General features: G+C 31.9%; 1 protein-coding gene across 3 annotated transcripts in view; it reads left to right on the top strand.

The window, feature by feature from the left end:
• cyc (basic helix-loop-helix ARNT-like protein cyc) overlaps positions 1-13,785 on the top strand; it is a 96,219-nt gene that overhangs the window by 7,567 nt on the left and 74,867 nt on the right. For all 3 annotated transcript variants that reach the window (XM_033341417.2, XM_033341416.2, XM_076628061.1), the window contains exon 2: positions 1,480-1,954. In XM_033341417.2, coding sequence (XP_033197308.1) covers positions 1,480-1,954 — 475 coding nt within the window. The remainder of the gene's footprint in view (positions 1-1,479; positions 1,955-13,785) is intronic.

Genomic DNA, 13,785 nt, shown 5'->3' with positions numbered 1-13,785 from the left:
GTTTCAAAACATAATCGAGTTGGAGATACGGCCAACAATAGTAAACAAAAAGGGAAGATAGTTGGAAACAAGAAAAATGACTAAAAATGACTTCTTCGTGTTTAAAAACAGCGTCCATAATATGCTGCATAGTTTCATCAATTTTAAATAGTAATAATTATACGTAAAACTAATTAATGGTGTAGAGGTCATTTATTACATAATTCATTACATGATTTAGTGGTAAATGCATAATATATCATTAGCATTTTTATTTCTCTTTAATCGTGTTGGCGATAAGAACTCAAAGAACAATTATTGCGATTCCGTGTATCAAATAATTTAAACGAATTATTTAAAATACCTGTAAATATGTAAAATATGCAAATTAGAATCAAAGATTGTTACCAACATTTATGAGCCCATTTATACAAGGTGGTTGGTAATTGGTGGTACAAGCGGAAAGGGGGTGATTCTACGCAAAAAAAGAAGTCGAAAATATAAAATAAAAATTTTTCGTTCGAAGCTTTGTTTTCGAGAAAATCGACTTTGAATTTTCGCTCGGTACGCGTGCACTTTATCGCGTCTCGTTGTAACGGATCTCACTGTAGATCGTTGTCTCGATGGAAAAAGTAAAAAAAAAATTTTTTATTCTATATTTTCGACTTCTTTTTTCGCGTAGCATCACCCCCCTTTCCGCTTGTACCACCAGTTACCAACCACCCTGTATAATTACGCCAGTAAAAATTTCACCGCTCTCAAAAAATGTAGCTGCTAGTACGAGGAATTTTATCACATCGTTGACTGCATGCGGATTCGAAAAAAAGTTCGATGTACAATTGTGCCAAGTTCTTGTTGATTAAAACCATTGGTAGTTTTCCTTGCAATATAAAGCTCATTACATTAACAATAACGATAAAGAAGTTACTATAATCTCTAATAATAGTCTTAATTCTTTTAGTTTTTGAGTGGCGCATTCATTACCATAATTTCTCAGCCATCCAAGATTTGAATTCTTTTAATTTTTGCATGATCTATTCATTTATGTTATACGGATCGATTCCATTCCAGTTTTCGAACTAGAAAACCGATTACTATCAAATTCGCCTGCATGCAAATTTTCATTCTTTCCTTCATTAAATCGTCGTTTCATTGTCACTCCTGTCGTTACATCGTTGTTTTCGTTAAAATAGATCGACGAGGAAACGAGTCTTCGACCATTTGCTCCGAGCAGAGTCGTTGATATCGAGATTCAAAAATATCCTCCAGCGCAGAGTCGTCGATTTCAAGATTCAAAAGTATTCTTTAGCGCGATAAAACGATTCCCTTATAGGGACATTCCGATGGCTCGATCAAAGAGATTCAAACGCGCATCGTTCACGTTCCACGAACACGTGAACTCGTCTTGTCCCGATCTATTCGCATGTTGCAACCACTTTAGGACGCGGCCGTAGCGAAATCAGGATCCGGGTAAAAGAACACGGCTTTATGAATCTTCAGACGAGGGTGGATTACTGCCAGATAGCGGTGGTGTCGTGGAGAACGATGTTATGGTCGGCGATGGCACCTGCGTGAATACCTGCGGTCTCCATCAACATCAACAGCAACATTCTCCAGGTCATCGTTATCGCCAAGAACAAGCGCAACTTCAGCAACAGCAACAACAACAGTATCAGCAACAACGTCAGCAGGAGGAGCTGGAAGATTTTCTATACTTTCGTGGACCACCGGATCAGGAGATGGTGGCCCAAGAAATGGCACAGAGTTATACGCAGCTCCTCCACCCGAGTCAGGAGCCACAGGAATTCATTTCGCTGGAGGAGCTTCATCCGCGTATTCACCAGGAACATCGTGTTCACGATAACCGCGGTCGGATAGTCTCAACGATCTTATCGTCCGATACCCAACTCTACCAGCATCATCATCAACAACAACAACAACAAGGGAATTACTATAATCTCTCCGCTGTTCAAGAGTAAGTGATAAAAGCTATGCGTTGTTGTCATGTTTAAATAGTTATCGTTTGTGCCCCTCTCCGTTCATCATGGCTACGTACGTTCTGGAAATAAGCGTTTTAGTTCAGGCAATTACGACAGTAGAACTCCATTATTTACTCGCATGACATTTTCGTTAATAGTCGATTAACTGACCCCATTAATCTGAGTATGAATTCCTGCGAATGAAAAATAATAGATAGAGAAGAAAATTAGCGAACTTGAATGAATCGTTTGCCTATGAAATGTTCAAATAAATGGAGTTCCACTGTACATTCTTATAGTTGTACGCTTCATCTGCGCGATGGAAATCATTTTTCGGTGATTCAGCTTTCGTCTGAAGTAATATAGTAGAACTCCTTTCAGATTAGTCGAACAAATATTGACGCTTTGCACTTGGAAACCATTTCAACGTCCCTTTTCGTCAACTCGTTAATTGAAACGCGAATTTCTGACAGAAACTTTATGATTACTTTATTTCCTTTATCAGTTTGCTATGATTAAGAAACGTTAGTTTTTATCATCTACAGGGTGGTTGGTAATTGATAGTACAAGCGGAAAGGGGGTGATTCTACGCGAAAAAAGAAGTCGGAAATATACAATAACAATTTTTTTTAATTTTTCTATCGAAACAACGATCTACAGCGAGATCCGTTATAACGAGACGCGACAAAGTGCACGCGTACCGAGCTAAAATTCAAAGTCGATTTTCTCGAAAACAAAGCCTCAAACGAAAAATTTTTATTCTATATTTTCGACTTCCTTTTTCGCGTAGAATAACCCCCTTTCCGCTTGTACCACCAGTTACCAAACACCCTGTATACATATACTCATGTATGTCATTGTATCAATATACATTTATATCTCACAATGTTTTTAATTATTACCAATTTTCAATTATTTAATTTAAATTATTATTAATAATTACTCAGACGAGTAATAATGAGAAGAAGTTCGTTCCCGGAAGTATTATACACTTTTATTTAAGAAATTTTTTCTAAAATAAAATGTTTCATTTTGAGAAGAATAAAGTGCCCCTGATTTCCGGAGGCCTTATCATCAGCTTTGTATTATAAATGCAATGTCTAGAAGATTTACGTGAATTGATTATAAAATTATAAAACTGATATTCATAACAGCAAAAAGATCGTGGCAGCGTAATTGGCATTCTGAGTGCAAAGAATTAACACTATGTACAACAACCAGCTAGTTCCGAACAACAACTCATAAAATATGATTTTGTTATATTTGTAACAAAATTCGATGACTTCGAATATTTGAAAAATAATAAAATAGCGGTAGCAAGTAATTAAAGAAATACATAAATAGATAAGTTACACATGGCGCTGGTATACTATCAGTCATTGACAGTTGGTTCTTCCTTTAGCTCTTCATATTGTTAATGCATCTTTGGTAAATTTTCATAGACGCTTACGAATAATTTTTTATTGTCGTATTTGCTGTGTACTGTTATTGTCATATGTACGTGGTCAAAAGTATGGTGCTCGATTGAATTTGTTTTGTCTATCATTATTCGTAATTGTGACATGATTGGTGTGTCAGCATCGAAATCTCTAATCGGCTGACGAGTTGGTAATAAAAATTCTATGGAAATCGGTTTTCAGATTATGACATAACTCGATGTATCTACGATATAATAAGACGATTACTCGTGTTATCGGTTAGCCTTGAATTAGCACGTGACCTCATTAATCGTTGTGATTCCTGATTCCTTGATTTCCATTAAACATCTAGAATATGCGCTTCAAATCCGCCTCTGTATGTAATTATCAATAACTATTCGCTCGGAAGAAGTTGATTTTGCATGTTCCTTATTGAATACGAATAAATCTTCCGACTGATGCATCCTACCTAACAGATACTTAGTATGCTATTTTTTTCCTTTGCCAATTCATTAACCAAATTATATATAGCCATAATTATATGTGGAACGTCATTAAATATTAAACACGAAACATAAACAAAGCCGAATTGTTTGAAAATCTTACCTGATATGTAGAGGGCCATTTTTTCCTATCAACTCATTAGACAAGTGGTTTTCGTCCTAATTGTCTCGTTCATAACGTATCAGTGGGACGTTATTAATCCTGATGCGTTCTTTCGGCTGTTCTCGCTGTAATTCTATTTTTCTAACGTTAAGAAAAATCTCAAATTTCAGCAAAGTATCAAAAAAATGGTACGCATGATTTTTCCCTTTCAATTTTATTTTAAACGTCTTCTTAAAACATAACAAACACATTTTGTTTCCTAAAATGCAAGCAAAATTGAAATATGAAAGTTCGAGGATTGCAGTACAGTTAGATACAGTTAGAATATTTGCAATTCAAAAATCAGCTATGAAACAGAATTCTTAGAAATTGTTACGAATGTTTGGTGAAATATGGGTCCTGTGAAATCATTTGGTAGTTTTAATATTAGCAGTTTACATATATTTTTAGACCGACGAATACAAGGATTAAAGAATAATTGAGAGCGTTTAATGGTTTAACAGCATTGACTGTGTGAAATATACGGCGAACAATGGGATCTTGAAAGAGTGTTCTTTCGTAGTTAGCAGCCGAGATCAAACGCGTAGCGGACGGCGCCACTCTTCATAGAATACCGTTCATGCATAATACTAAACATAAGACTGTGATATCGCCGTTATCATTCACAGACAGACATTAATGACGTCCATTGTTACTTGTTGAACTCCACTATTCCTAAACGTTCGATTTCTTACCTCACAGAACATGAAAACTTTGTCAGTCGCGTTCATATCCATATGATTCCAATATCTACCAGTTTTCGTTATTTACATCATTCTTTTACCTTTAATATATATTTCACTTGTTTTTATAAATAGTTAATTAAATGTTATGTTGTTGTCATATTTAATTGGTTAGTTAATGCTACTTATGTACATACATATATCGAGTATGTATACTGTCTGTTTTAGTTAAAATGTCTTATTTTGTATCTTTTTATTTTTGAAGATTGAAATATTTGAAGTTCCCTGTGTTTTTACTTTTTAAGTAAAATTATATTATATTATATAGACAGTTATGGAATAATGTTTGATATTCTAAATTAATAAGAAAAAAAAAAGAAAGAAAACAGGGACAGCTCAAAGAAAATGATAAAACTTAAGCTAACAACTAAGAGTTAAGTTAGAGACCTGGAATTTGAACTGTTCCATCATAATGTGGTAATTTTGGGATCGTAAAAAAGAATAATATATAAACATTTGAAAGTTTTATATAGAATAACATAAGACATCTGATTTGAAACTTTTTAAAACTGTTGATTAATCTAATCTTAATTTTGATTCTAATATCTCGATATTTGAAGCAGTCTGTATACAGAACATTAAAGGTATTTAATTAATAAATTATTAAGATTCTTTAAACCTATTTAGTTTATTTCTTATTGGCTCAGTACAGATTTCATTTGCACTGTAATAGAGGGTAGTTTTTATATTAACACTTTATATCTTTATTTCCCAGGACGTCAGAGATTTCTATCAAATTAATTGTACTAGTATCGCGTGAAATCAGCATTTAGATCTTTCACATCGTTTATTTCTATGTTAATTATCTCTAGTGCTTCTAAACAAAAATCTTGAATGCTTTGATTTTACGTACGTGTAAAATCTATGTATAATGTGCTGGATAGCATTTGTTATATGCACATCAGTCTCAAACTTCAACATTATCCATATTGTTCATGTTATTGAATAATATTGATGTTGATTAATATCTTACACATTTATATGTACACTTATTCCTATTATTCAACAAGATTCATAATGCAATAACGAACAATCTAATATTTCAAAACTATAAACGTTAAAACTTTCATTAAAGCTATATATAGTGGCTATATTGTGGCTACTTGAACACTCGTCATAGAAAGCTTTTATGCATATATTGTGTACATTATATGAAACATTTTGAAATTTCATTAGCATTACAGTATCACATGATTGCCATAATTATATTGATATTTGAAATTAATCTGAAAATGTGTATAAAAGTTACAAGACATTTACTGCGAATATAATATTTTTTTAATACAAAATTAATATGCAGCATGAGCAGTTATCTTAAATAACTTTTATGACCTAAATGAAATATACACATACTTCTAATATTTATTATATCTCATAATTTGTATATATGTGTTATTTTCAGATTTGTTTCAAACTTTACCAATGTCATCGCGACACTCAGATCTCATCACAGTGCTAATGAAACTTAAAGATGTTTTATGTAACATAGATAATATATTCATAAAAGGTGTCTAAGAGTGTTCGGATAGTTTCGTGATTCATTCTATGTACGTAGACGTTTCCCTATATCTAACAACCATAATGTGTATTTGAAAAAAAGCGTTTCATTGATAATAAAATAAGGAAAAAAATAATTTATTATTAATTAAAGTTTGACATAAATCGGTAAAAGGAAACATAAATCCGATCGATCAAGCGAGAGATATCGACGTCGGACGTCGTCGTGCCGCAGCCTTTCGAGATCGGTGAACCGACCGGCATGTTTTACTGGAGGCCCGTAAAAGTAGATTAAACGAGCCTTTCCGCAGCAACGAGATATCGAATGTTCTTCTAATAATTGCCACTTGTATATACCCGTTTCCAAGTTTAGCGCAGTTGTGCACAAGAGAGAAGTTTAAGAGTGGAGTGGCGCAATCGAGCGCGCGCTGCCCTCCAGGGCTTACTTTCCACTCTTTCTCTGGTTCTTATAAGTTCCTGACCCGCGCAAACCAATTTATAAAACTTTATTACATAATCCTCAGATTTTACGATTATCCTACAGATCTATCCAACTGTGAAAGAAATCTGTTGAAGAATCAATTCGTGATAAATTGATATAATCCTTTATAGCTTTAGTCATGGACAACATTTTTTTTATTTATTATTATTTACAATCAATTCTCGCATTGAGAATTTTCAGTAATTTTTTCTGGCGTGGCGCAGTGACATGGCTAAATATTTATAATAAGTTAATACTTATTATAGATAAGTATAATTTTTAAGTAAATGTTGTAAATAAGTAAATATTACTTAATAAAAATATCTAATTAAATCTAGTGTTTAGGTCCAACGGGTAGTGTCTCTTCAGCCTGCGGATCTGGCCCGACGTATCAAGTAGTCCAGTAATTAGGGGGTTTCGATGTTTGTTGACTCTTTTGCTATATCTGTCGCTATATTTTGCTATTTCCTCTTTGACTGTGGGTATCTTGAGATCGCGATGTACTAATTCGTTGGTGACATACCAGGGTGCATTTATAATGGATCTTAGCGTTTTCGATTGGAAGCGTTGAAGTATTTCAATGTTGGAATTACTTGCTGTTCCCCATAGTTGGATTCCGTAGGTCCAGACAAGTTTTATTACAATCTTATAGAGGGTAATTTTATTCTGTGTGCTTAGGTTGGAGTATAGGCCAGTTTTTTTTTTTTTTTACGTGGAGGAAATCTTCATAGCCACCTTACCACCCTGTGGGGGCGGTAGAAGGTAGTGCCGGATTCTTACCGGCTAAAACCTCCACGGGCGAGACGGTAGACCAGTGCGAGTGATCGTCGGTCCCCTGGGTGGTTAACGCCAGGTACCTTTACCAAGCACTCCCAAAAAGTACACCCCACAACACACGCAAGGGAGGGGCTGGTCGCTTGCCTGTTGTATATTACTTTTAAGAGAGATTTTGGTTTTTCTATCCTTTGTGAATATAATAGTTCCTATTCCGAAGATTCGAACTCGCGACGCGTCGTCTTCAGTTCTGGGCTTTTTTTTTTTAAAGATGTTTATTAAACCAAGATACAAATTTTTAAATACCTTTTGGTGTTCACAATAAACGGTGAATTTCAGTTCTGGGCTTTAACGAGCGTAGCTGGCTGCCCCGCCATGAACAACTTAAACGATGATATTAAGTTAATGAACATAAAATGTCGACTTTTCAAATAAAAGTTTACGAGACCATATTAAATTATGATCATTTCTACACGATTAAGTAGTTTTGTCTCAAATTTGTCACTTGAGGTAACTTTGCACGCCAGGTTCCAGAATTACAAGAATTTTGCAAATGGAATTGTTCTATCTTTTTTATTTACAGCTCCTCCTAAAATAATTTTTGCGTTAAAAAATTATGCAGATGAAATAGAGGATGATTTTAACAATGTTTTCTCGCAGCCGTTAAATTGATATTTCATTAAATTTTATTTCCATTCATTTTTACCAAATTTAAACTCATATTAGAAGATTACACGAATATTATGATAATTCATAATAATTGGTAGTAAGTTTCTGATATTTTTATTATAAATCTTCGCAATATTTAACGTATGAAGATAATTTATAACACACTTCTACTTCTTCTTCCATGTGATCCATAACCATTGATGATAGTCTTGTATTGTCTTGTTAAACTTAGCCTTCGGACAAACGACATTTGAAATGCATCAACCTAATATTTTACATTACAATTACCGTTCTTTTTTGTTCATCTCTATCACGTTTTGTTTAAAAAATTTGATCAGTGTACGATTTCAATTTCTGAGCTCTATATCTACAGTAAATGTACAAACATATATTACACTATGTTACACTTCAATACATAGCTAACAGTGAAAGAAAACTTCTGTGTTATTATTTGTTATTGTCTAAATATTGAAAGAAATATCGACAAAGGGCGAATTCTTATGCCAGAAAAAGTTTCGAAATTTAATACAAGATGTACCTGGAGGAACTTCTTAGTTTAACTCTCCACTAAGCATTGCCACTGTTTGTATACAACGTCTGTAAAAAGTACTTGGTTCAAGCCTGAGCTCAGATTGCAACTATACATTAGCTTCATTAAAGATTTGTTCGGAATGAGTAGCGAAAGCCGATATACAAGTTTTGAAATGCGACAATTACTGATATTTCACAACGGAGAGAAAAAGTCAAACCGTAAAACAGCGGGTATATTGAAGAATAATTAAAAATACATTTGTAAGAGGAATGTAATATAAAAACATATCAATGTCAATTATATAAAAAAATTTATTTCCATTACGCTAAAACGTTTACGCTATGTCATCAAACATATGAGCTACCCAACTAAATATTAAACTTTCGTGAATAACCGTTGTTAGTTTCAGTTTTATGCGTATAATTAATATTAGAAATCGAAACTTTTCGTGAAATACGAAATATCTCTTCTCCAGTGTTTCTTTTAATATTTAAGCGACAATAAATAATAATTCAAAAGCTCTTTTCTACCGTTACCTACGTACAGTGTAGTATAACATGATGTAATATATTTTTGTTGGTCCTTTTTCATTTGCTGAAAATATAGAGCTTTAAAATTACAATTATACAGTGTCCGAATCTTTGTGATCGACTAAACCTGACTTTCTAAAGGAATATTGTACCTACTTTGCCTTTGCTTTACTTTGTTTTACTTTAATTTTGCCATAAAGGATATAAGCTAACAAACAAGAAGACGGTACACATGATAATCAAACAGCTAAAAAATTCTACCAAATATCCAAATTGGACAAATTGTGAATGTGAAATATTAAATAAAAAAAAAACTTTAATTTTGCAATAAATCAAGATACAAAATGTTCGTTACTATTCAAAAATATAAAGACTTCGTAACTTGTTTCTTGTTCCTTCGTCCATAGATCTGCTTTTCTTAGAAATAGCTCGGATATTCTAGCTACTATTTCGATATTGAAGAAAACTGAAGTTTCATCGCTGTCTTTATGGTAGCTTTGCTTTTCTCCAATCAATTTCATTCAATCATTACGTTCTAACAGGCTGTTCGATATAATTTTACTGAAGAAATAAGAAGCATGAAGAACTTCGCCTATTTCTACATATCCTGAACATGAAAAAGTATTAGATAGAACTAACGGACTTGGACGATATAAGCAATGTGACCTTTTATTATCGATTGTTGTACGATTAATCCGGATTCGATCGTTTCGTTTTTCGTCAGGGATGAAAAAGTTCATTTTTACCGTTTGATTCTCCACGTCCTTCAAGACGCGTTTCACTTCGTATAATTAGTCATCGGAATGGATGATAATCATGTGGTATTAAAGCGAAGATCGGACAGACTTGGTAAGATAGTTCAAATGTTGTTGAAAGGTAAATGGCAGAGATAGCAAATGAAGACGCGATTGCATCTTCATTTTTCTCTATGTTTCCTTTTTTACTTGATGCACGTGTGTGTTGATTGTGAAAATGCAGAAACGTTAAGGAAACAAGTTTCGAAAGGAATCTATTGATTTAAACGCAAAAAATTTATATTTCTCAAATTATAAAAGAGGATTTCTTAGCAATAAGACTATGCTGCACTTGCGATCTAGATGAACATAAAGAAAAAATAAAGGAAAATGGAAATTTTGTATTTTGCAATTATATGAATGTATTTTCGTCAAAGATTAATTCACAGAAGAATACAGCTTGTTAAACAGTGATAATTCTTAAAGGAGAAGTTGCAAAATGTGTGAAAATCAGATTTAAAAGATTGTACAAAGATTGCACAAAAGTTTGGCCTATACAATTTTATTAAAATGAAGAAGACAATTTTGTTAATTTGAAGCAATTTGGAATAGTTTTCACAATAAATGTCACGAATAATTTTCACCAAACTTTACATATGATCATCTTTGCCATATTATGGTGTATTCGTTATTATATACCATATTATGTAACGTGAAATAAATTAAGATTATAATTTGTTTAATAATTGAAAAAAATACTTATTCAGTAAGCATTAAATTTAATATTTAACTAATTCTACAACAGAGTAAGAAAGAAATTTTGTTAAAAACCACAATTTAAAAGATGTATAACTAACTTTTTTATAAAATTTGTAATTATATTCGTTTACAGATTATAATTATACTTATCTGAAGATTGTCAAAACTGTTAATTGATGTAGGTTTGGGGTTGATAATTAATCGATTCACACAGATTTGATTTCTCTTTCTATATTTCTCCACCTCGTACAACACGTCTTAACGCACAGGACACACTTAGTCTATTAACACGTGGTCGACTTCTAAGACAAAAGAGCGTCGTTAGAAGTCGTACGAACTTAGCTTGTAATAATTAGCGATCATGCCAACTTAACTTTTCTCAGCAAAAACAAAAACAAGTACAAAAAATATTTTCTATCATTGATACTTATATTATTGTGAAGTGAATGTGTATATATACACACTCAACATTACATAATTGTAAAAACTGTCTGCATCATGACGTTTCTCTGTCTGTGTGATAATATTAATATAGTACCGTAATAGGTAATAATATGCAAATAAAAAGGACACAACTAAGGACTACTACAACTAAATGAAAATGTTACTCAAAATGATAACATGTTTCATCCTATTTACTGCTGCGCTCCAAACTTCAAGATTTAATGCAGCATAATTATATGGAATTATCCGGTTTTTTATAACTGTTTTAAAATTAATAAATTCAAGTTTCTCATTATGTAATACATTAGTTGGTAGACAGTAATTAACTCTGTAAGTCTGTCAAGACTTAATCAAGCTATATGACGTAAATATACTGCTTTAGATTTAATAAACGAAATATGAGATTTATTATTAATATCTATCTCGACATTACACTCTTATTAGTAAATGAAAAATGAAAAATTTCTTAACTTAATTTAATATAACCAACACAATTTATATTTAAATTTCCACAAATATTGAAATTAAACCATTTCTAAAATAAACATGTTATTAATGCAAAAAATGCAGAAAAACGTATATGAAAAAATATTCAGTTTATTTAAATGAATTTTTATGACAAATATATGTATAATATTATAAGTCTCATACAAAATATTTTGAGTTTCAAACTATATATATTTATATAAGTATATACATCTCTCTTGTTTTAACACTTTAACTACATTAAGAGAAGCTGCATATGCTTTACAGCACGAGCATGGAGCCCACCTTAGAAGATTGTCTGTTCTAGAAGATGTGCCCTCTTGTTATACAGAATAAACATTTTCTTTTAATTTTTTTTTATTTTTCCATCGAGACAACGATCTACAGTGAGATCCGTTATAACGAGACGCGATAAAGTGCACGCGTACCGAGCGAAAATTCAAAGTCGATTTTCTCGAAAACAAAGCCACAAACGAAAAATTTTTATTCTGTATTTTCGACTTCTTTTTTCGCGTAAAATCACCCCCTTTCCGCTTGTACCACCGGTTACCAACCACCCTGTATATATTTCATGGAAATTACCAAAGTTTTAAACACTCAATTGTCCATTATATCAATAAGTCTCCACATTTAATGGGATCATCAGACTTTTGACACTTATTGTATGCTAGTGATTACTATTATTTGAATACCGTGTATTAATTTTTCATTAATTATCAGTGAATATTTACAATAAATAACTTCTATAAGTAACTTCTATATGCATATTTTAATCGGTTGCACATTTTACCAATATAATCACGATAATTATCTCTCATTGCTATACAAAATAGAGTATCGAGTATAGTAATCGTTATAATATTTTGTAAGTCAAACAATGGTTTATACGCGGGTTCCTATTGTTTTAATCAATCAGTAATTAGTAACTCTTATCATCAGTAATCATTCAGAAAAATATGAATGTGCATAAACGTCATAAGACATAAATGTTGCATAAATATCATTCGATAGATGATACATTCGTCGAAATTTATTATCCATCAGATAATACGTTCATACAAATTTTTAACGATAGATTCAAATACTTTCAAATGTTTTTATAAATCATTTTGCATGCCGTTCGATAATCCGTGAAACAAAAATAAAGAAACGAAGTTGTAGAAAAGGAATATAAGTTAAAAAGTAATCGTTAGTAAGACAATAAATTTATCGAATATCTTAAAGTATATATTCTTGATGGAGTTTACCAGCAGGAAAAACACGAATGAAATATATACCTTCGTGTTACAGTCTTCCCGCAATCTTCGTGAAGTTATGTAACAGATCGTACGTGCATATTTTCTAATCCGTGATGACGTGCAAGAGATATACTCAATTGAATATTCTGTCGATAGGAATTCGAGATTACAATAAATCGATATCGTAACTGCGGAGCTAACTCTTTGGGGCATGACTTAGGGCTTCCTTTATTTTGAATTTATGTTTATCAGTATTTTTATGACATTTATAAAATTTAATGAATTTCGCATAATTTTATTATTTGCCATTGAATATATCGTTATTCCATCGAGTCTATTAAAAGGTTCATTATTTGTCACAGAAATAACGCAACTTTGTAATGATCTACAGTGGGATATTAAAATACAAAATCATACTTCTATTCAAATGTTTTATTGCGAAAATGAAGCTTTTGCAAATTTCTAATTATCTAACCTTTCACTAAAGTAAATCGTAGAATGTAAAAATAACTAATCATATTATCAGCATCTTTGTCGCGCAAATAAATTTTCTTAAATTTCATTCCACAAGATCTAAAGTTTTATCAAAAAATGTTTGTATACAGGACATAAGAAGTAAATAATTTATTTGTAGACAATTTATTTGTAGAACAAAGATGGTGATGGTGTGATTAGTTATTTTTATATTTCATGATTTGCTTTAGTGAAAGGTTAGATAATTAAAGAATTGAGAAGTTTTATTTTTATAATAAAACGTGTATACATATTTTTAAAACAAAGGCTTATTTTAAAGGAAAGAAGTTTAGAAATAAATTACATTAAAATATACGTACATATACGTAAATGCACAGAAAAATTCGTAAACATACAGCAAATG

Source organism: Bombus vancouverensis, chromosome 1, assembly GCF_051014615.1.
Source record: "Bombus vancouverensis nearcticus chromosome 1, iyBomVanc1_principal, whole genome shotgun sequence".
Lineage (NCBI taxonomy): Eukaryota > Metazoa > Arthropoda > Insecta > Hymenoptera > Apidae > Bombus > Bombus vancouverensis.
This window is presented reverse-complemented; position numbering and strand designations above follow the sequence as displayed.